At 44.1% G+C, this 22733-nt stretch overlaps 1 protein-coding gene across 1 annotated transcript; it reads right to left on the reverse strand.

Annotated features, from left to right (window-relative positions):
- Positions 1-19917: 19917 nt before the first annotated feature.
- Positions 19918-21484, reverse strand: LOC127347987 (GDSL esterase/lipase At5g03610). Its single transcript, XM_051374135.2, has 5 exons — positions 21400-21484; positions 21073-21291; positions 20706-20977; positions 20324-20600; positions 19918-20236 (listed from the first exon to the last, which is right to left on the reverse strand). The coding sequence occupies exons 1-5, from the start codon at positions 21461-21463 to the stop codon at positions 19989-19991; spliced, it is 1080 nt and encodes a 359-aa protein (XP_051230095.1). The 5' UTR covers positions 21464-21484; the 3' UTR covers positions 19918-19988.
- Positions 21485-22733: the final 1249 nt, after the last annotated feature.

The raw sequence follows: 22733 nt of genomic DNA on the forward strand, positions 1-22733 counted from the left end.
GAAATATTCTCGGAATTGGACGAAACCAACGCCCAGGGTCCTATTTTTGCACGAAGCTTCCAGAAGTGCGAAGGAGAGACGAAGTGGGGCCACGAGGTGGCCAGACACTAGGGCGGCGCGGCATGGGCCTTGGCCGCGCCGGCCTGCTGTGTGGGGCCCCCGTGACGCCCTTTGACCTGCCCTTCCGCCTACTTAAAGCCTCCGTCGCGAAACCCCCAGTACCGAGAGCCACGATACGGAAAACCTTACTGAGACGCCGCCGCCGCCAATCCCATCTCGGGGGATTCAGGAGATCGCCTCCGGCACCCTGCCGGAGAGGGGAATCATCTCCCGGAGGACTCTTCACCGCCATGGTCGCCTCCGGAGTGATGAGTGAGTAGTTCACCCCTGGACTATGGGTCCATAGCAGTAGCTAGATGGTCGTCTTCTCCTTATGTGCTTCATTGTTGGATCTTGTGAGCTGCCTAACATGATCAAGATCATCTATCTGTAATGCTATATGTTGTGTTTGTCGGGATCCGATGGATAGAGAATACTATGTTATGTTGATTATCAATCTATTACCTATGTGTTGTTTATGATCTTGCATGCTCTCCGTTATTAGTAGAGGCTCTGGCCAAGTTTTTACTCTTAACTCCAAGAGGGAGTATTTATGCTCGATAGTGGGTTCATGCCTCCATTAAATCTGGGACAGTGACAGAAAGTTCTAAGGTTGTGGATGTGCTGTTGCCACTAGGGATAAAACATTGATGCTATGTCTGAGGATGTAGTTATTGATTACATTACGCACCATACTTAATGCAATTGTCTGTTGTTTGCAACTTAATACTGGAAGGGGTTCGGATGATAACCTGAAGGTGGACTTTTTAGGCATAGATGCATGCTGGATAGCGGTCTATGTACTTTGGCGTAATGCCCAATTAAATCTCACTATACTTATCATATCATGTATGTGCATTGTCATGCTCTCTCTATTTGTCAATTGCCCGACTGTAATTTGTTCACCCAACATGCTATTTATCTTATGGGAGAGACACCTCTAGTGAACTGTGGACCCCGGTCCATTCTTTTACATTAAATACAATCTACTGCAATACTTGTTCTACTGTTTTCTGCAAACAATCATCATCCACACTATACATCTAATCCTTTGTTACAGCAAGCCGGTGAGATTGACAACCTCACTGTTTCGTTGGGGCAAAGTACTTTGGTTGTGTTGTGCAGGTTCCACGTTGGCGCCGGAATCCCTGGTGTTGCGCCGCACTATACTTCGCCGCCATCAACCTTCAACGTGCTTCTTGGCTCCTCCTGGTTCGATAAACCTTGGTTTCTTTCTGAGGGAAAACTTGCTACTGTCTGCATCACACCTTCCTCTTGGGGTTCCCAACGGACGTGTGTTAATTACACGCATCAAGCATATTTTCTGGCGCCGTTGCCGGGGAGATCAAGACACGCTGCAAGGGGAGTCTCCACAATCCAATCTCTTTACTTTGTTTTTGTCTTGCTTTATTTTATTTACTTTCTTGTTTGCTGCATTATATCAAAACACAAAAAAATTAGTTGCTAGCTTTACTTTATTTACTGTCTTGTTCTCCATATCAAAAACACACAAAAAATTAGTTACTTGCATTTACTTTATTTACTTTTTGTTTATTTCATCATGTTTCCTCCTAAGTACACTCTAAAAGACATACCGGTAGGACGTGGGTCTATAATTGGGAGAGATAATATAGAAGATTTTTTCACTCATGTTAGTACCACTGAAGATTTTGAAGGTAGACACTTGGTGGAACTTGCTCCTACTTATGAAATTGCTGCTGCTTCTTTAGTTCACATGTTGGAAACTAAATTTGTTAATCTTAATCCTATAATCCAACACATGTTTCTCACACTTGGTGATATGGAAGAAGGGAAAAAGAAAGATTTTGTTTTAGAAACCCTTCTTAAAGAATTTGGTGGTGTAGCAAGAGAGGCTAGAAAAGTCTTTATTAAATATAAGATGCTTGGTTCTTGCACCAACTTTGCTAGTACCCTTGAAAAGATGGACATTGATAGAATAAAGTACACTAATAATATTAATGATGTAGGGGATATTAAGACATCAATACCTTGCAAGCTCGCAGGAATGTTCGAGGCACTAGAAAAGAATTATGATTGGATTGTTCCTGAAAATTTGTTTAATGAGAATAGCAAGCCTAAGAGTAATAAAAAGGGAGCCTCTGAAACTTACATAGATAAGATAACATGCATTGTTGAGGCAACTCCCAACACCCTTGGTAATAGTGTTGATGCTTCATCTCTCGATAACACTTGATATACACTTTCTGCGCCTAGCTGAAAGGCGTTAAAGAAAAGCGCTTATGGGAGACAACCCATGTTTTTACTACAGTACTTTTATTTTATATTTGAGTCTTGGAAGTTGTTTACTACTGTAGCAACCTCTCCTTATCTTAGTTTTGTGCATTGTTGTGCCAAGTAAAATCGTTGATAGTAAGGTTCATACTAGATTTGGATTACTGCGCAGAAACAGATTTCTTTGCTGTCACGAATCTGGGCAGAATTCTCTGTAGGTAACTCAGAAAAATCTGACAATTTACGTGAGTGATCCTCAGATATGTACGCAACTTTCATTAAATTTGGGCATTTTCATCTGAGCAAGTCTGGTGCCACTTTAAAATTCGTCTTTACGAATTGTTCTGTTTTGACAGATTCTGCCTTTTATTTCGCATTGCCTCTTTTGCTATGTTGGATGAATTTCTTTGATCCATTAATGTCCAGTAGCTTTGTGCAATGTCCAGAAGTGTTAAGAATGATTATGTCACCTCTGAACATGTAAATTTTTATTGTGCACTAACCCTCTAATGAGTTGTTTCGAGTTTGGTGTGGAGGAAGTTTTCAAGGATCAAGAGAGGGAAATGATGCAATATGATCAAGGAGAGTGAAAGCTCTAAGCTTGGGGATGCCCCGGTGGTTCACCCCTGCATATTTTAAGAAGACTCAAGCGTCTAAGCTTGGGGATGCCCAAGGCATCCCCTTCTTCATCGACAACATTATCAGGTTCCTCCCCTGAAACTATATTTTTATTCCATCACATCTTATGTGCTTTGCTTGGAGCGTCGGTTTGTTTTTGTTTTTGTTTTTGTTTGAATAAAATGGATCCTAGCATTCATTGTGTGGGAGAGAGACACGCTCCGCTGTTGCATATGGACAAATATGTCCTTAGGCTTTACTCATAGTATTCATGGCGAAGGTTGAATCTTCTTCGTTAAATTGTTATATGGTTGGAATCGGGAAATGCTACATGTAGTAACTCTAAAATGTCTTGAATAATTTGATACTTGGCAATTGTTGTGCTCATGTTTAAGCTCTTGCATCATATACTTTGCACCCATTAATGAAGAAATACATAGAGCTTGCTAAAATTTGGTTTGCATATTTGGTCTCTCTAAAGTCTAGATAATTTCTAGTATTGAGTTTTGAACAACACGGAAGACGGTGTAGAGTCTTATAATGTTTACAATATGTCTTTTATGTGAGTTTTGCTGCACCGGTTCATCCTTGTGTTTGTTTCAAATAACCTTGCTAGCCTAAACCTTGTATCGAGAGGGAATACTTCTCATGCATCCAAAATCCTTGAGCCAACCACTATGCCATTTGTGTCCACCATACCTACCTACTACATGGTATTTCTCCGTCATTCCAAAGTAAATTGCTTGAGTGCTACCTTTAAATTTCCATCATTCGCCTTTGCAATATATAGCTCATGGGACAAAATAGCCTTAAAAACTATTGTGGTATTGAATATGTACTTATGCACTTTATCTCTTATTAAGTTGCTTGTTGTGCGATAACCATGCTCCTGGGGACGCCATCAACTCTTTGTTGAATATCATGTGAGTTGCTATGCATGTTCGTCTTGTCTGAAGTAAGGGCAGTTTTCACAATCAAATGGTTTGAGTATTCATACTGTTAGAGAAGAACATTGGGCCGCTAACTAAAGCCATGAATCATGGTGGAAGTTTCAGTTTGGACATAAAACCTCAATCTCTTATGAGAATATTAACTGTTGAATGCTTAAGCATTAAAAGAGGAGTCCATTATCTGTTGTCTATGTTGTCCCGGTATGGGTGTCTAAGTTGAAGAATGATCAAAAGCGAGAAGTCCAATGCAAACTTTCTCCTTAGACCCTTGTACAGGCGGCATAGAGGTACCCCTTTGTGACACTTGATTGAAACATATGTCATGCAATGATAATCCGTGTTAATCCAAGCTAATTAGGACAAGGTGCGGGCACTACTAGTATACTATGCATGAGGCTTGCAACTTGTAAGATATAATTTACATGATACATATGCTTTATTACTACCGTTGACAAAATTGTTTCATGTTTTCAAAATAAAAGCTCTAGCACAAATATAGCAATCGATGCTTTCCTCTTTGAAGGACCTTTCTTTTACTTTTATGTTGAGTTAGTTCACCTATTTCTTTCCACCTCAAAAAGCAAACACTTGTGTGAACTGTGCATTGATTCCTACATACTTGCATATTGCACTTGTTATATTACTTTACATTGACACTATCCATGAGATATACATGTTATAAGTTGAAAGCAACCGCTAAAACTTAATCTTCCTTTGTGTTGCTTCAATACCTTTACTTTGATTTATTGCTTTATGAGTTAACTCTTATGCAAGACTTATTGATGCTTGTCTTGAAGTACTATTCATGAAAAGTCTTTGCTTTATGATTCATTTGTTTACTCATGACATTACCATTGTTTTGATCGCTGCATTCATTACATATGCTTACAATAGTATGATCAAGGTTATGATGTCATGTCACTCCAGAAATTATCTTTGTTATCGTTTACCTGCTCGGGACGAGCAGGAACTAAGCTTGGGGATGCTGATACGTCTCCGACGTATCGATAATTTCTTATGTTCCATGCCACATTATTGATGATATCTACATGTTTTATGCATACTTTATGTCATATTTATGCATTTTCCGGCACTAACCTATTAACGAGATGCCGAAGAGCCAGTTGCTGTTTTCTGCTGTTTTTGGTTTCAGAAATCCTACAAAGGAAATATTCTCGGAATTGGACGAAATCAACGCCCAGGGTCCTATTTTTGCACGAAGCTTCCAGAAGTCCGAAGGAGAGATGAAGTGGGGCCACGAGGTGGCCAGACACTAGGGCGGCGCGGCCTGGGCCTTGGCCGCGCCGGCCTGCTGTGTGGGGCCCCCGTGACGCCCTTTGACCTGCCCTTCCGCCTACTTAAAGCCTCCGTCGCGAAACCCCCAGTACCGAGAGCCACGATATGGAAAACCTTACTGAGACGCCACTGCCGCCAATCCCATCTCGGGGGATTCAGGAGATCGCCTCCGGCACCCTGCCGGAGAGGGGAATCATCTCCCGGAGGACTCTTCACCGCCATGGTCGCCTCCGGAGTGATGAGTGAGTAGTTCACCCCTGGACTATGGGTCCATAGCAGTAGCTAGATGGTCGTCTTCTACTTATGTGCTTCATTGTTGGATCTTGTGAGCTGCCTAACATGATCAAGATCATCTATCTGTAATGCTATATGTTGTGTTTGTCGGGATCCGATGGATAGAGAATACTATGTTATGTTGATTATCAATCTATTACCTATGTGTTGTTTATGATCTTGCATGCTCTCCGTTATTAGTAGAGGCTCTGGCCAAGTTTTTACTCTTAACTCCAAGAGGGAGTATTTATGCTCGATAGTGGGTTCATGCCTCCATTAAATCTGGGACAGTGACAGAAAGTTCTAAGGTTGTGGATGTGTTGTTGCCACTAGGGATAAAACATTGATGCTATGTCCGAGGATGTAGTTATTGATTACATTACGCACCATACTTAATGCAATTGTCTGTTGTTTGCAACTTAATACTGGAAGGGGTTCGGATGATAACCTGAAGGTGGACTTTTTAGGCATAGATGCATGCTGGATAGCTGTCTATGTACTTTGTCGTAATGCCCAATTAAATCTCACTATACTTATCATATCATGTATGTGCATTGTCATGCTCTCTCTATTTGTCAATTGCCCGACTGTAATTTGTTCACCCAACATGCTATTTATCTTATGGGAGAGACACCTCTAGTGAACTGTGGACCCCGGTCCATTCTTTTACATTAAATACAATCTACTGCAATACTTGTTCTACTGTTTTCTGCAAACAATCATCATCCACACTATACATCTAATCCTTTGTTACAGCAAGCCGGTGAGATTGACAACCTCACTGTTTCGTTGGGGCAAAGTACTTTGGTTGTGTTGTGCAGGTTCCACGTTGGCGCCGGAATCCCTGGTGTTGCGCCGCACTATACTTCGCCGCCATCAACCTTCAACGTGCTTCTTGGCTCCTCCTGGTTCGATAAACCTTGGTTTCTTTCTGAGGGAAAACTTGCTACTGTCTGCATCACACCTTCCTCTTGGGGTTCCCAACGGATGTGTGTTAATTGCACGCATCATCGACTTCCCAGTATCATTAGCTGATAACCTGCTTCTCTTTTGGTATTGAACTGGACGTTCGCAATGTACCACCTGCTTCTGTCTCAAGCTCTTTTTCTTCTGCTCTTCACCTTGGATATCCAATCTATGCAAATTAAAGCACTCTGTTGTGAGCTTCTGTATTGCCTCGTCACTGCCAAAGGTAGTAAGTGGTGGGTCTCTTTCCAGTGAAGACTGCTTATCCTTCTGTATCACACTCATGAACACTGCCTTTGAATACAAACGGGGATCATTGTCAAAAACTTCAGGGGGTTTTATGTAAGGAAGGTCAATTCCACGTCTTATCTCTGAGCCAACCAACTCTCGTAGTTCAGAAAATGGACTCCAACCTGATACATTTGGTGCATCATCATTGTCATGCTCCTGATCTATGTGCAACTGTACTAAGCATTCTTCCTCAGCCTTCCTTCTTGTTCTCTGAATCAAACCCTGAACTGACAAATCATCCGAACTTGTTTTTTCATTGTCAGAAGGCGTCTTCCTGAGATTGCTAGATGGTCCATCGTTTGATTTCTGAGGTGTCAGCCTAGCAGATCTTCTTGGAGGTGGTTGCAAGTCATCAGCTGGGTGTTTAACTTGTTCATTTTCCCATGTACCTCCAGTGCTATGGTTGCCAGTTCTCACATCTGCATCATCTTCGACTTCCATGTTGTTATCAACTTCATCTCCCCTCTTGTTATCATCTACATTGTCACAAGGCCTCTTCCTGAGGTTGCTAGATGGACCATCATGGGATTTTTTAGGTGTTAGCCTAGCAGATCTTCTTGGAGGCGGTTGCAAGTTGCATGCTGGGTCTTCGTGCTGTTCATCTTCCCCAGTACCTCCAGTGCTATGGTTGTCATTTCTGCCATCTGGGTCATCTTCATCTTCTCTGTTGTCATCGTCTTCATCTTCCCTGGTGTCATCATCGTCTTCGCCATCACTATCTTCTTCAGATTCACATTCTCCATTATTATCATCATCACCTTCGTCATCGCCATCATCCTCATCATGAACAACTGCATCTTTCTATTGCCTCTTCCTTCTACCTCCATGTTCTTCATCCATTAAATTCGCAAACGATTCGATAAATGTGCCAAGTATGTTTGATATGTCTGTGCACAGCTCCCCAACAATTAAAACGATTTTTCTTTTCTTCTGCATATATAAGGAAACTTAGTAAAAATGGATATGAATAACTTGGTTTACTATGTAAGTCAACTTACTGTACCACAAAAAATCAAATAAAACGTACCATGTTTTCATACTTATAAAAATTACTTGATGAACAAACTTAACTATGCTAATACAAACAAATATGCATGTATTTAGGAACAACCTAATGCATTTGTTTTACTCAAAAAAAGAGAATTATTTAATACAAAATTAATAAAAAAATAAAGTAAGTTGGATTCAGTAAGGATTTAAAAATTGTTGAAATAAAAATCTGCTGGATTACTATGCAACTCGAAGGGAGCAGAAAACACATAACCAGTGGAACCATATTAATCGGAAGAAAAATTATTGAAATGCATAATAAAAAAAAGCTCATACAAGTCAGCTTCCTGATAGAAAATGCAACTTAATGGCATGGATTAAACAAACTAAGACAAATTGCAAAATGCAACTTAATGATAATTACTTAACTAAATGGCATGATGTGTAAAGGCAACTTTGGCATATTGAGTATACAATTCAGTTTAGTTGCAACAAATAACTCAGTTAAATCAGTACGCAAACTTTAAAAATTCAACGTGTATACCTCACTTGCGAATTTCTGTGGAAACTTTGAAGATACAAATTTCTCTGCCCTGGTCATTCCAACAAAAAGAGAGTCTCTTCAAGTTGCACCAATTGTTTCTTTCAACTTTTCATGCAACACAAAACGAAAAGACAAATCCGTGTTAGTCAAAAGCAGTATATAAGAGTAATGCACAAAAAAAACCAAAGCTGAAAAAAAAGTTCATTGGTTGAAAACACTTACTCTCAGCTTCCCAAACTCGCCATTGCCTTTAGAGTCCTTGTGCATAACAATTTGTATGAGCCTATCGTTCCATGCTACAGTCCGAATGGGGCACTCTTCATCAGTTGTGACAGGCTCATCAACCACCAATGAATCAAGGTAAAGGATCTGCAAACAGAAAAAACATGATTTGGTTCAGCAAAGGAGAAAGTTCGTATCGTGAAAACACTATAGTATGGATCCCAAAAAAAGGATTTGGTTTGAAGTTTACCACTAGGTGATGCAGGCAACAACACACATATTTCTTCTTCACTCCCATCTTCTTTACTTCAGCAATGATTTGATCAATTGCAAACTGCACGAAGTTTAACCGGTGGAACTGATTGAGGTCAAATAAACTGGTGTAACATCTGAGACTTATACTTGGACTCATTGTATGGCTAATGAAGCAGCTGATTACTCCCGCAAAGTATGCACGGAGGAACTTCATATCTGCTGCTCCTCCCATGTCTGATATCATCTTGCAGCAATCGATAAAGTCTGGTGCTGCGCGATTCCTTCCAAGCTGAACATAAAAAAAGGAATGTTAGTTGAACCAAAAAAAACCATTGAATTACGAAAAAAAATATGTAAAGATTAAACAGAAAGTCCGTACAAAAAAACACACAACCTTAAAGCGTCGGGCAGCTGCAGGCTTCGGTGCTGCATTTCTGGATAGGTCGACAGTTGAGTTCCTGGCTGCGAAAGCAATTGGTGGAGCAGCAGCTGCTGCTGCTAAGGTACTTGTTTCTCGGACAACTCAAGAAACTTGTGGTAACCGCAGCCGGGACCGCTTATCATTGTCCTTATTCATAATTTCAGATTTTTTGACACTGTAAAATAGAGAAAATGCATTAGACAACTCAAAACTATGCAACTATAATCAACTATACAACCAACAACATCCAACTTAATGTGGAGCTACACACAAATCAAAACTAAAAAACTAAGAAGTCTTGAGTTGCGATTCTAAGTTGCATACACTAGTGTTAACTTGCATAGCCACTATTGTTAAGTTGTATATTCACTAGGGTTAAGCTGCATCCATTGTCCAACATAAAAATGTAGGTGTAACAAATATAATTACATTTTCGTACCTATTTTTGTCTATTTTGGGCGGCTTTGTTGATTTGTCCATTGTCCAACTAGGATTAAAAATGGTGCATCCATTGTCTAACTAGTACTAAGTTAGCTAGCACATTTAGGGCGAGGGTGCGAATTGGCAAGAACTTGGTAGTACCAAGAGCCGCAACTTTGCATTTGTCAACCATTATTTCTAATATCGTTTGTGACTTGATTTTTGAGATAGACAACTTAGTAGCAACTGAAATACAAACTACATAGCAAACGGTGCACAATAGGAGCATTGGTAGGCAAATTCACAAATAAAAAATACGTCAGTTCAAAAAAAATATTGATGCTAGCTGAAAATATTGAGCCAAGTACAACAAGGGGACTTAGGCGTACCAATATGTATCTTCACAAAAAAAGGTACGCAACTTAGTACTAATGCTACGCAAATTAAGCGCAGACCTCCATGGAGAACAAACACAACTTAGTGCTGTGAAGTAACAATTTACAGTCGGCAGAAAAATACAACTTATCATCACCAACATACAAAATAAAAGCAACTTATTGTTTGTCCGTTAATTGCATGCATACCCCCGACTAAGTTGCATTTGGTGTAGGCTTTAGTTGATGCTACTTCTTGACATAAGTTGATGCCACTCTTGTACAGAGAGCGTAGCTCCACAGATATGGTATGCAACTCAGCACTAAGGATTCTACAAAAGTTATCAATAAATGGAATATGCAAACTTAGTACATGTGTGAAAAACCAAACAAATTACCGTGTACAAACACGAGTTGACAGATGCGTGAGAGAAACAATTTATTCTTGTGTAAAAAACAACTTATATCATTCCTAGAACCAAATAAATGAATGCAAACATACAAATGCAGTACTACTATCAGCTAGAGCAAAGCGTCACAGCTAAATGCGGAAGAAATTGATGTAGCCCCCTTCGGACTCCACCTCCGCTTCTACCACGGCTTCTGCAAGCACTACATGTTTTTCAACGAGGGAAAGGGCGGGGAAAACAACTGCAAAAAAGCTCCACTATGTTTGCATTTGTTGTAACCTATAGTTGATGCCACATGGGGCAAATCAGCAGTACCAACAGCTTGACAGATACATAGACAGCTGGTAGCAGTTGCTAGGATTTTTGCAGCACTGCATCAATAACTGCTAGCACATAAATAGCAATCGAGCAATACAACCCTAACTATACAACCAAATTACTACTACCAGCACATAAACAAACACAACAAATCAAGCAGTACCACCAAAACTATACGCCAGCAGCCTCCCAGCAAAAATCCCAATGAAAATTAGTTCGTACTTGGCTCGAATTGCTCCTCAACAAACACATACCGAAATAATTTGTAGGGGATTTGACAATAGAAACTACATATGCATCGAATTGCTTCAGAAAAACGTACGAACATCAAAGCAAAATTTGCAGGGATTGGCGCTAGAAACTACCTCTGGAACCCGCCGAAAACTTGGTGACCTCGCACCCCGCCGACGAACGCACCTAGATCTCCGCTTTGTTGATCACCACCATCGCGCTCACCGCCGCGGATCTCGACGCCTGGCTACCGGAGTGCCGCGCACTCTCTGTTCGCGTTGACAAGTGGAACGGCTCGTCGCACGCGACCTCCCCCGCCGAAATACTCGCCGAACCCGGATGGGAAAGCCTCACTCCCTGACGCAGAGCTCGCCGCACTAACGCACGGCTCACACTACGCCAACGAGAAAAGCCTCCCTACGGAGAAACCTTCCTCACTCCCAGCGTCCGAGATCGCCGCCCCCGCCAGCGTCCGAGATCGCCGCGCTCCGCCACCAGAATCGCAGGCACCAGCACCCCCGAAACCCTAGCGCGAGAGGAATTTTGGGACCGCGATGGAGAGAAGGGAAGGAAGAGAAATGGGAGGATAAATTGTCGGCGAGGAAACGGAGTCTCTGAATCGACATGGAAGATGACAAAAACAGGTGGGGATCGGTCTCGGTTTCAGGTGGGAATGGTCTGGGTCCAGGTGGGTTTCGATCGCCAGACCCGCGTGAGATCCGTCCGTCCAGAGCGAATCCAACGGCCCACGAGCGAGTGCTCGGTATGATCAGTAGCATCCAAGAACTTTTTAGCAATTGGGTTTTTTTTTGCTTCAAAAGATTCTGATCTACTTGCCATTTCATAATTATGTTTGCCTTCCATGGAGCAATACGTCAGGGCCGGCCCTCGTCCAGGGTAGGAAGGGTGAAGCCGGGATAGGGCCCATACTGTTTACATTTTTACTTTTGGATGATTTGAAATATCTTAGACTTAGTCAACTTAACCATTGGATTAGCATTGTAATTCATTATACGGGTTCGGTAATGCGTAGGCATGATTGAGACACTTCTCCGATCAATGACCATCAGGGGTTCTGTGTAACGTCCTTGCCGTGGATCTCTCCGCTGGATTTGGGATTCGGGCTGAGGATTGGAGAGGAAGAAGAACAAGGGTAGGAGAGAGCAAAAGGGGATATGGAATCAAGTTTCTATTCAATGCGATAGAATCCACAACTCGAGTCGGATGGCTTGTAACACACCTCCTCCACACACACACACGATGACAACTGGCTAAAACCAACTCACACGGCCCAACAGCCCACTACGGCCTACTCGTCAAAGCCCATCTTCCTTCAGTTTGAATCCTGCCCTGCGTCTTGCTCGTGCCTTCTTCATCTTGCGCTTCCCAGGCACAGCTGGACCCAGCTTCAGCGCAGCAGTTGTGACAGTATCTCCCGCTGAAGAACGAGCTTGTCCCCAAGCTGGTGCAGATGGAAATCGTTGGTGGACTGCCTCATAGTCTTCCCAGGTTGCCAAGCCAACTAGTAAATTGGACCAACGAATTAGGACCTACACAAGGGCCGAATTACCTTTCTTTACCAAGTGTCTATCCATTACTTCTTCTGGGATCAAATTGTCACTGTCCAACGTGAGTGGCTCGGGCAAGGACTTGTACACATGAGTATGGGCATGTACATGTTCTTTGAGTTGAGATGCATGAAACACTTGATGAATTAGGCTACGCTCTAGCAACTGTAGTATGTAAGCTGACTGGCCAATCTTCTCTAGAATTGTAAAGGGGCCAAATAATTTCATGGATAGCTTAGGACATGGTCTGTTGACTAGGGAGGACTGATATATGGCTGCAATTTGAGGAAAACTGAGCCCCTACAAGAAACTCTCTCGGCGATCTGTCCTTGTCAGCATCAATTTTCATTTTGGTCCGTGCTCGGAGTAAATGTTGCTTCAAGAACGCTGAATGTTCCTCTCTTTCTTTGAGCCAACTTTGCAATTCCGTATTTGTTGCTTGAGCCATCTGGGAAAATTGTCCCATATGTGGTTCGCGTCCATACACTGCTTTGAAAGGAGAACATCCTAAGGAAGAGTGATGAGTTGTGTTGTACCGGAATTCAGCTAGAGGGAGCAAGTTTGCCCATTGTTTCGGGTTGTCATGAACTACACATCTGAGATACATCTCTAAGCACTGGTTCACCCTTTCTGTCTGGCCATTTGTTTGTGGGTGGTATGATGTGGACATCTGTAGCTCTGTGCCCCATAGTTTGAACAATTCTGTCTAGAACTTGCTTGTGAATATCTTGTCTTTGTCTTAGGTAATGGTATGTGGCATGCTATGTAACTTGACAACATTGTTGAAATAAACTTGTGCGACTGTAACTGTTGTGTATGGGTGTTTTAGTGAAATGAAGTGACTGTACTTGGTATATGTGTCAACTACTACCAAAATTACTTTGTATCCATTGGATTTTGGCAATCCTTCAATGAAATCCATTGACACATCCTCCCAAGAGCCATCGGGAATTGGAAGGGGACTGAGCAAACCTGGATATTTGCAATGTTCATGCTTGGCCTGCTGGAAAATCTGGCACTATTGTACAAAGTTGGCCACCGCTTGTTTGATTCCAGCCCAGTGGAACAGCTTCTGTACTCGCTGATATGTAGCATGTAGGCCAAAATGTCCTCCCACCGGAGAACAATGGAACACTTCGATCAACTTGGTCTGCAACCCAGTGTTTGCTCCCACCTAGATCTTTTCTTTGTATCTGATCAAACCATTGTTGAGAGAATATAATGGTTCCTCAGTAGGATTAACCGCTAACTTTTGTAACAACGTTTGAGCTACAGAATCCACTGCATAAGAATTAAGTATCTCTTGGATCCACATAGGGTTGGGCTGTAGATACAGATTGTAAGGCAAAGACATGGCCGACACGTGACAAAGCATCTGCATCTTGATTCTCCACTCCTTTATTGTACTGGAAATTGGACTGGAGGCCAACTAATTTTGGCATTGCTTTCTTTTGGACATCCGTTGTCAATGTTAGAGTTGTAATACGTGTTATAGTATGTAATACGTATACCATACATAGATGTGTATTGGATACGAAAACCATGTACTCCTATACCCCTATATAACACGCAACCCGTACGAGATCCAAGTACGGTTCCCTCAAACACTTTTACATGGTATCAGAGCAACCTCTTCCGTGACCTAGCTGCCAAGACACCGCCGCCGCCGCCGCTGAAGATCAGCCGCCGCCGCTACATCAAGCCTTGCCGCCACTGCAGATCATCTGCTGTCTCTGCCCATACACGTCCTACACAAAAAGCCCAAGACATCTCGCCGCCGCCGCTTCCGTAGCCGCCGCCGCCAAAACCAAAACCCAAACAAACAAAACCTACGATCTACATCAAGTCGCCGCCGCCGCACCTATTGTGCCGCCGCCGCATCTACGATCTACATCAAGCCGCCGCCGCCGCACCTGTTGTGCCGCCGCCGCATCTACGATCTACGTCAAGCCGACACCGTCGTGATCACGATCTGCAGATGGCGTCCTCGTCCTCTGCCACAACGCTCGCTGCAGCCCTTGGGGCTCCCCCCACACAACTCCTGACTCGAGAAAATGCTCTTATCTGGAAGGCGTTGGTCGTCCCCGCCCTCCGTGGCGCGTGCGTTCTCGAACTTGTCGAAGGCAAGGACAAGGCTCCTGTCAAGACGCTCGAGACCGAAGATGAGAACAACAAAGCGGTCACAATGACGAATCCTGCATACATGACCTGGATCGCCCGCGACCAGCAAGTCCTTCGCTGGCTCCTCAATTCCCTGTCTCCGGACGTTCTGGCACACGTTGTCGGATTGGAGTCATCTCCTGAGGTTTGGGAAGCAATCAATGCCCATGTTTCTGTCTCCTCGAAGTCACGGATCCAACACCTGCGGACTGCTCTTGTTGAAACAAAGAAAAATGACATGTCCGCCGACAAGTATTTCTCCAAGATGAAAGGCATTGCCCAGGAACTCGCAGCTGCGGGTAAACCACTTGATGATGATGATCTAGTCGGGTATGTCCTGACAAATCTGGGCAGCGCCTACCGCAACTTGATCACTGCCGTTCGCGCCAACCCCAACACCACCTTGTCCGACCTGTTCAATCAAGTTCAAGCCTTTGATCGCCTGCACAAAGATGAAGACAACACCAGCTTCACATCATCTGCAAATCTGGCCCGTCGTGGAGGTGGCACTCCCTCCCGTGGACGTGATGATCGTGGCCAGGATCGCTGGCGAGATGACCGTGGTCAGGACCGTTGGCGTGATGATCGCCCTCCTCGCCGTACTGATGATGGGCGTGGTCGTGACAATGGAGATCGCCGTGGTGGTGGTGGAGGCCATCGTGGCGGCTATCAGGGTGGCAATCAGGATCGGCGTGACAATGGGCGTGACAATGGGCGCCCCCGCCGTCAGCCTACACACTACGTGGACACCACCTGTCAGATCTGTGACATACATGGACATCCAGCCAAGGAGTGCTGGTGGCGTTATGGTGATGATCGCCGTGATCGTGACAATGGAGACCGCAATGCAAGCAAGGATGCAAACTTTGCATCTCATGGCGTGGACACAAATTGGTACTATGACACAGGCGCCACAGATCACATAACTGGGGAGCTGAAGAAGCTCTCTACTCATGACAACTATACTGGACAAGATCAAGTTCGCACTGCTGAAGGCAGAGGTATGCGCATAAGTCATATTGGTCATTCACAATTGCGCACCCCTCATGCATCTTTTAATCTCAATTCCATATTGCATGTTCCCAGTGCATCAAAAAATCTTCTATCCGTTCATTGATTCACTCTTGATAATCATGTTTTCATTGAGTTCCATCCTTTCTTTTTTGTGATCAAGGACCAGGCAACTCGACGCGTTCTGTTTAGGGGTCCCTGCTATGGTGGCCTCTATCCCTTGATGCCCACATCCAGCGTGTCTTCCAAGCATGCATACATCACAATAAAGCCGTCATCCTCTACATGGCATCGCCGCTTAGGACATCCCTCTTCATTCGTGGTTCAACAAGTTCTTAGGCAAAATAAAATAGCTTACACCCCAGAGAGTACCCCATATGTATGTGATTCTTGCCAGTTGGCCAAGAGTCATCAGCTACCATACCCTACGTCTAGTAGTCGATCCACTGTTCCTTTGGAGCAAATATTCTCTGATGTATGGGGTCCTGCTCCTCTCTCTGCTGGGAAACATTCATATTATGTAAGCTTTATTGATGATTTTAGCAAATTTACTTGGATTTATTTGCTCAAGAGTCGTGCAGATGTTTATCAAGTTTTCCTTAATTTTCAGCAATATGTTGAACGTAAATTTGATAGGAAAATTGTTACTATGCAAACTGATTGGGGGGGTGAGTATGAGAAGCTTAATGCCTTGTTTCAAAAAATTGGCATCACCCATCATGTCTCTTGTCCTCATGCTCATCAGCAAAATGGATCTGCAGAACGCAAACACCGCCACATAGTTGAAGTTGGCTTAGCTTTACTTGCAAATGCATCCATGCCACTCAAATACTGGGATGAAGCTTTTCTCACTGCCACATTCCTCATTAATTTGCTTCCTAGTAAGGTTATTGACCTTGAAACACCAGCTGAATGCCTTCTTCATATCAAACCCAACTATGATGCTCTTCGTGTTTTTGGGTGTGCATGCTGGCCCAATCTGCGCCCATATAACAATAGGAAGCTAGCTTTCCGCTCTACCCGATGTGTGTTTCTTGGCTATAGTCCTCGCCACAAGGGCGTTAAATGCCTTGACATGGCCACTGGCCGTGTATATATTTCTCGTGATGTCGTGTTTGATGAAAACGTCTTTCCCTTTGCATCCCTCCACCCCAATGCTGGTCCACTTCTTCGCAAAGAATTGCTCCTTCTTCCATCATCCACGACATCTCCTCATGAGGGTGCCTCTAATGTTAATGATCATGTGTCTATTGTGCCTATCACTAATACTCCGCAGGTTGCTGAACAAGTTGATGACAATCTGCTACACCGCCCTGTTCAAATTCCTCAAGAAACTGACAGTGCCTCTCAGTCAGAACACGACGAAAATGGCGCGGAAATTGATGAAGATTCGGTGGCAGACTCTGGGGAACATTCCCCCGCTCACGCTGATCCCGAAACGCCTCTGTTCGAGGCAGATTCTCCCGCCCTCGGGAGCCGCGGCCCTGCTGGCTCCGCGCGTGGCGAGCACACGCCGTCGCCCCATGCGGGCGCGCCACCTGGTGGCCGTTCTTCGCCCACCGCAGACGACAGTGGCGCACACACGCCTCCTCCGAATCAAGACCCGCCATCTGGTGGCTTGTCCCCGCCTGGGACTGCTGCTGCCGATTCCACTAATGATGACCACACATCGGGCGGATCTTCTGTGCATGGTCGCGGTGGGGCAGTTCCTGCTGCGCCTCCCTCTGGTGTTCGCACCAGACTTCAACAAGGTATTAGACAACCTAAAAAATATACTGATGGCACAGTTCGGTATGGCATGTTTTCAGCTACAGGTGAACCATCATCCCTCTCTAAAGCTCTTGGTGATTCAAAGTGGCATCAAGCTATGAAGGAGGAATACAGTGCATTGTTAGAAAATCAAACCTGGCGTCTTGTTCCCCCAAGCAGCAGCAAAAATTTGATTGACTGTAAATGGGTATACCGTGTTAAAAGGAGAGCTGATGGCACCATTGATAGATACAAAGCGAGATTAGTTGCTAAAGGGTTCAAGCAAAGGTATGGCATTGATTATGAGGACACATTCAGTCCTGTAGTTAAAATTGCCACTGTCAGGATTGTTTTATCCATTGCTGTTTCCAGAGGTTGGCACCTTAGGCAGCTAGATGTCAAGAACGCGTTTCTTCATGGTGTTCTGGAAGAGGAGGTCTATATGAGGCAGCCACCTGGTTTTGAGGATTCCACTACACCACATTATGTCTGCAAACTGGATAAGGCATTATATGGGCTGAAACAAGCTCCTCGTGCCTGGTATGCAAAGTTGAGTTCTAAGCTGTGTGCTCTTGGTTTTACACCCTCAAAGGCAGACACTTCATTATTCCTGTTTCACAAGTCAGGTATCACTATATTTGTTCTGGTTTATGTTGATGACATTATAGTTACTAGTTCCTCTAGCTATGCCATATCTGCTCTTCTCAAAGATTTGAACAAGAACTTTGCCATCAAGGATCTTGGTGACTTGCATTTCTTCCTTGGTATTGAGGTTAAAAGGGTGAATGATGGTCTTCTCTTGACACAAGAAAAATATGCTACAGAATTGCTTGACAAGGTTGGTATGCGACTTTGTAAGTCGGCTCCTACACCATTGTCCACCTCGGAACAATTGTCCCTTGAAAGTGGTACACCCCTTGGCACTGAAGATTGCACACAGTTTAGGAGTATTGTTGGAGCGCTGCAATACTTGACTCTGACTCGTCCGGATTTGGCATTTTCTGTTAACAAAATTTGTCAATATCTTCATGCTCCAACTACTGAACATTGGACAGCTGCAAAACGCATTCTTAGATATGTCAAGAGTACAATAAAGCTGGGAATTACATTTACTTCATCAACCTCCAATTTTCTCAGTGCCTTCTCTGATGCGGATTGGGCAGGTGACATTGATGATAGACGCTCCACAGGTGGTTTTGCTATCTTTGTGGGTCCAAATTTGGTTTCATGGAGTGCCAGGAAACAAGCTACTGTGTCCAGGTCCAGTACTGAAGCTGAGTACAAAGCATTAGCAAATGCTACAGCTGAACTGATTTGGGTAGAGGCCCTTCTTATGGAACTTGGAGTTAAATTGCGGCAGAAGCCAACTCTTTGGTGTGATAATCTGGGAGCTACATTTTTGTCTGTTAACCCAGTGTTTCATGCTCGCACCAAACATATTGAGATTGATTTTCATTTTGTAAGAGAGCGAGTTGCTAGAAATCAGCTGGCCATTCGGTTTGTCTCAAGCAATGATCAAGTGGCGGATGGTTTTACCAAAGTTCTTCCGGTCAAGAAACTTGATGAGTTCAAGCGTAATCTTAACCTGTTTGCAGGTTTAGATTAAGGGGGGCTGTTAGAGTTGTAATACGTGTTATAGTATGTAATACGTATACCATACATAGATGTGTATTGGATACGAAAACCATGTACTCCTATACCCCTATATAACACGCAACCCGTACGAGATCCAAGTACGGTTCCCTCAAACACTTTTACAGTCAAAACTTGATCTTCTAGATGCCAAAGACTCTTATGATCTGTTTTGATGACAAATGGTCCTCTAGAGATATATTGCCTCCATCTGTCAATTGCCATCATGATTGTTAGAAATTCCTTTTCATAAATAGAGAGTTTCTTATTAGATGATGGTCCAAGTGCCTTACTGTAAAATGCCATAGGATGTCCTTGTTGGCTGAGAATTTCTCCAATACCCGAGTCACACGCATTAGTCTCAATACAGAACTGCTTAGTGAAATCAGGGAGCACCAGAAGTGGTGTTGACATCATGGCCTGTTTTAAAGTTTGAAAAGCCTGGTGTCCATTGGAATGCATGTTTCTTTAGCAAAGCTGCCAATGGCTTGCCAATTATGCCATAATTTTGTACAAACTTCCTGTAATAACTAGTCAACCCTAAGAAACCCCTTAATTCAGTTGTATTGGATGGCACTAGCCATTGTGCCATTTCTCTGGTTTTCAGGATCAGTTGCCACTCCCTTGTCAGAGATCCCATGACCCAAATATTCAAGTTGAGGTTGAGCAAATGAGCAATTAGTTTGCTTGGCAAACAACTTTTTGTGTTGGGAATCTGTAGCACTTCTTGCAAGTGTTTAACAGGTGTTTTCAGGTCTTTACTGTAGACCAAAATATCATCCATGCATGGTTGTGGCTAAAATTAAGACGCAACGAGATGTTTTACCGAAACCCATTGAAAAATACAAGAGAATTCGAAAGCTAACTACAATCGATGCGTGCATACGCACATCCATGCATGGTTTTGGCTAAAATTGAGACGCGGTAGTATCTGTGCCTAGTGATGTCGATTCTGGGTTAGGAAGTGCAGCATAGGCTTGTGCAGCTGCTTCATGACCGCCTCCCAGCCAGCCTGCGTCGGGTGCACACTGTCCCAGTAGAAGTACTGCTCGGGGTTGGTGCAGACGGAGTAAAGCTTCTTCGAGTTGTTGCCCAGTTGCCCGCAGTATCCCTCCGGATCAAAACTCTCGCAGCACGGCGTCAGCTTGTGCTCGAATCGCTTCGACAGCTTCGATGAGCCTTCAGCTGCATATATACGTACAGAATCTGATGGAGTTAGCTGATGTAAACGTGTGTGTGCATGCGTGGATGCATATGAACACGAGCACTTACGGGGGGCATGATTTACGATTTTGGTGAAGGCGGTGTTGAGGTCGAGTATATGGACGTTCTTGGTCTTGCTGAGGCTTTCTGTCAGGTAGGTGTTGTGGAAGGACGCGGCCATGTTGGCACGGGCGTCGCAGACGGTGTAGTTGTTGGCCCTCGACAGCCACGGCGTGCAGCCGACGGGATGCAGGTTGTTCACCATGACCTTCTTCACCCCGAGCTTCTGCAGCCGCTTCACGTTCACCGCGATACCGTCCGTCACGTTCCTGATCAAACCGATCATCTGCAAGGAAATTTAGTTAGCCATCGATTATCTGAAGGGAAACTTAGTATAGATATGAAAAGTTGCAGACAGGTAGATTTACTAATTCACTGGTGTAGAACTCACGCTGCTGACGTCGCTGGAGTTGGAGGCGTGCGCATAGTCGTTGCCGGAGACGGCGACGAGCGCCACGGAGTCAGCGAGGTGCCATTTCGTGATGGACCCGTCGTTGATCAGCCTCTTGAAGTTGTAGATCTGCTTGGCAAGGGTCGGCAAGTTGTCGGGGACCTGGTACACGCCCGAGCCGCCGACGGCGAAGGTCATGCCGGACTGGTCGCAGTAGTGCTTCATCGTCCGCTTGTACGCCGGCGGGGCTTCGAGGCGGCCCAGCATTTGCGCTGCAACAACCACAACCCCGATGCAAGGATCGATCAGGGACACGGATGCACGATGCCATTCGCAAATCGTAAGTAGATGAGATCAGTATATGTACCAATGATATCGGACTGAACCAAGTAATTGGAGAAGCGGCCGAGCGGATTGCCGCCTCGACCTCCGTTGAAAGTGCCGTAGGGGTAGTGCCATTGACGCGACAAGGCGCTCCTGCGCGCCGTCTTCGGGAGGTTCCCGGTGTCCACGAAGGAATCGCCGAACATGAACATGGTGTACCAGTGATAGCCTCCCTGAACTTGTCGAGACTCCACACCTGCGGCTGCGTAGGATCGAAACGAGAAACGAAAAGCACCAATTAACCATCGGGACGGAAATGAAAAGCTTACAGTCTAGCTATGTGCGTAAAGAGCTGGTTTGGTACACGCACCGTTGAGTAGGAGGAGGAGGAAACCGAGGCCGCAGACGGCGGGGAGGAACGCCGAAACCTTCATTCTGAGGAATTGGGAGTGGCGTGGTGCCGATGGAGTGAAATGGCGAGAGATGCATGCATGTTCCACATTTATAGACCGGGGGAATGGGAGGGGAAGCTGATGATAAAGATGCTAACAACCACTCCCGCCTACAAATGTGGAACAAAGCATCTCGCCAATATTCGATCCGCAGCAAGCAAAAAAAAATGCGGAGTAGCAGTAGCTAGCAAACCGTAACTCCCGCGTGATCCAGGTCAATCGGAACTTGTTGTTTCGCGCGCGGCAAATTTTGAATAGCGGTGGGCTGCCAATTCATTTCAGAAGAAATAGTTTTGTTTCGCGGGCAATTTTGGGAACGAGACTACTCGAAAGCTCCCGCGCCGATGCCTGTCGCGCGCTTCACGCGAGGGATGCTTGTTTTCCTGAGATATTACTGTTTTTCCTGATTTTTTGGTTGATCTTTCTCGTTTTTCTCTTACTTTTCTTTTTTATTTGCTCATCATGTGCTTCCTGGACTACCCAGTTTATTTCTTCTGTTTTTAGAAACTCCGTGCTGGAGTGCATCCGGAAAACTCTCTGTAATGATTTGTTATGATTCTCAATAAAGTGGCCGAGTTATCTCAAAAAAAAAAAGTAGCGATACAGTGCATGTATACTTCTCTGACGGGGAAATGTTGTTTGCATCATGTGGCATGCATATACCTGGGCCGTACTGGAGAGTGGATACGTAGGCCGCGAGCTACACATACGCCCGTTTTTTGAGTGTGTGAAAATACTATTATTTTAGACATGTTGCAAAATTTTGCAACAAAATACCATCATATACACCATATTGTAATCTACAAATGTGTAAATTTTAAGAACGAAATATATTGTATTTTGGACTCAGCAAATAATAAATCTTGATTTCATCATTGGTGAATGGTAATGAACATTACAGTACTACAATCTAGATTTTGTCATTTTTACTAAGGATAAAATACAATGTATTTCAGTCTGAAAATTTACACATTGATAGATTCCAACATTCTCTACATCTATATATTTTTTTTTTCTAAAACTGTAGAATTAAAAGTTTTGAAGTTCCTGAAAAAAAAACCCAGCTACATGTAGCCCGGGCTACAAAATAGGTTTTCGGGCTGCACTGCCCATATACCTCATGCACGGCACATGCATATGGCACAGACGAGGTGAACACATAGAATTTATGGATGGTGATGCACGAGGACCCTGCATTCTTACTTGATTGCAGCACAACGCCTGCCATCTCAAATACTACTATCGAGGTAGT

The sequence above is a fragment of the Lolium perenne genome, chromosome 1 (assembly GCF_019359855.2).
Source record: "Lolium perenne isolate Kyuss_39 chromosome 1, Kyuss_2.0, whole genome shotgun sequence".
NCBI lineage: Eukaryota > Viridiplantae > Streptophyta > Magnoliopsida > Poales > Poaceae > Lolium > Lolium perenne.

Excerpts from the sequence above, each read along its gene's own strand:
- LOC127347987 (XM_051374135.2), bottom strand. The coding sequence starts at position 21,463 with ATGAAGGTTTCGGCGTTCCTCCCCGCCGTCTGCGGCCTCGGTTTCCTC. Across the intron at positions 21,292-21,399 it reads CCTCCTCCTCCTACTCAACG|CCGCAGGTGTGGAGTCTCGA; the intron begins GTGCGTGTACCA and ends GATCCTACGCAG. Across the intron at positions 20,978-21,072 it reads GGTTCAGTCCGATATCATTG|CGCAAATGCTGGGCCGCCTC; the intron begins GTACATATACTG and ends TGGTTGTTGCAG.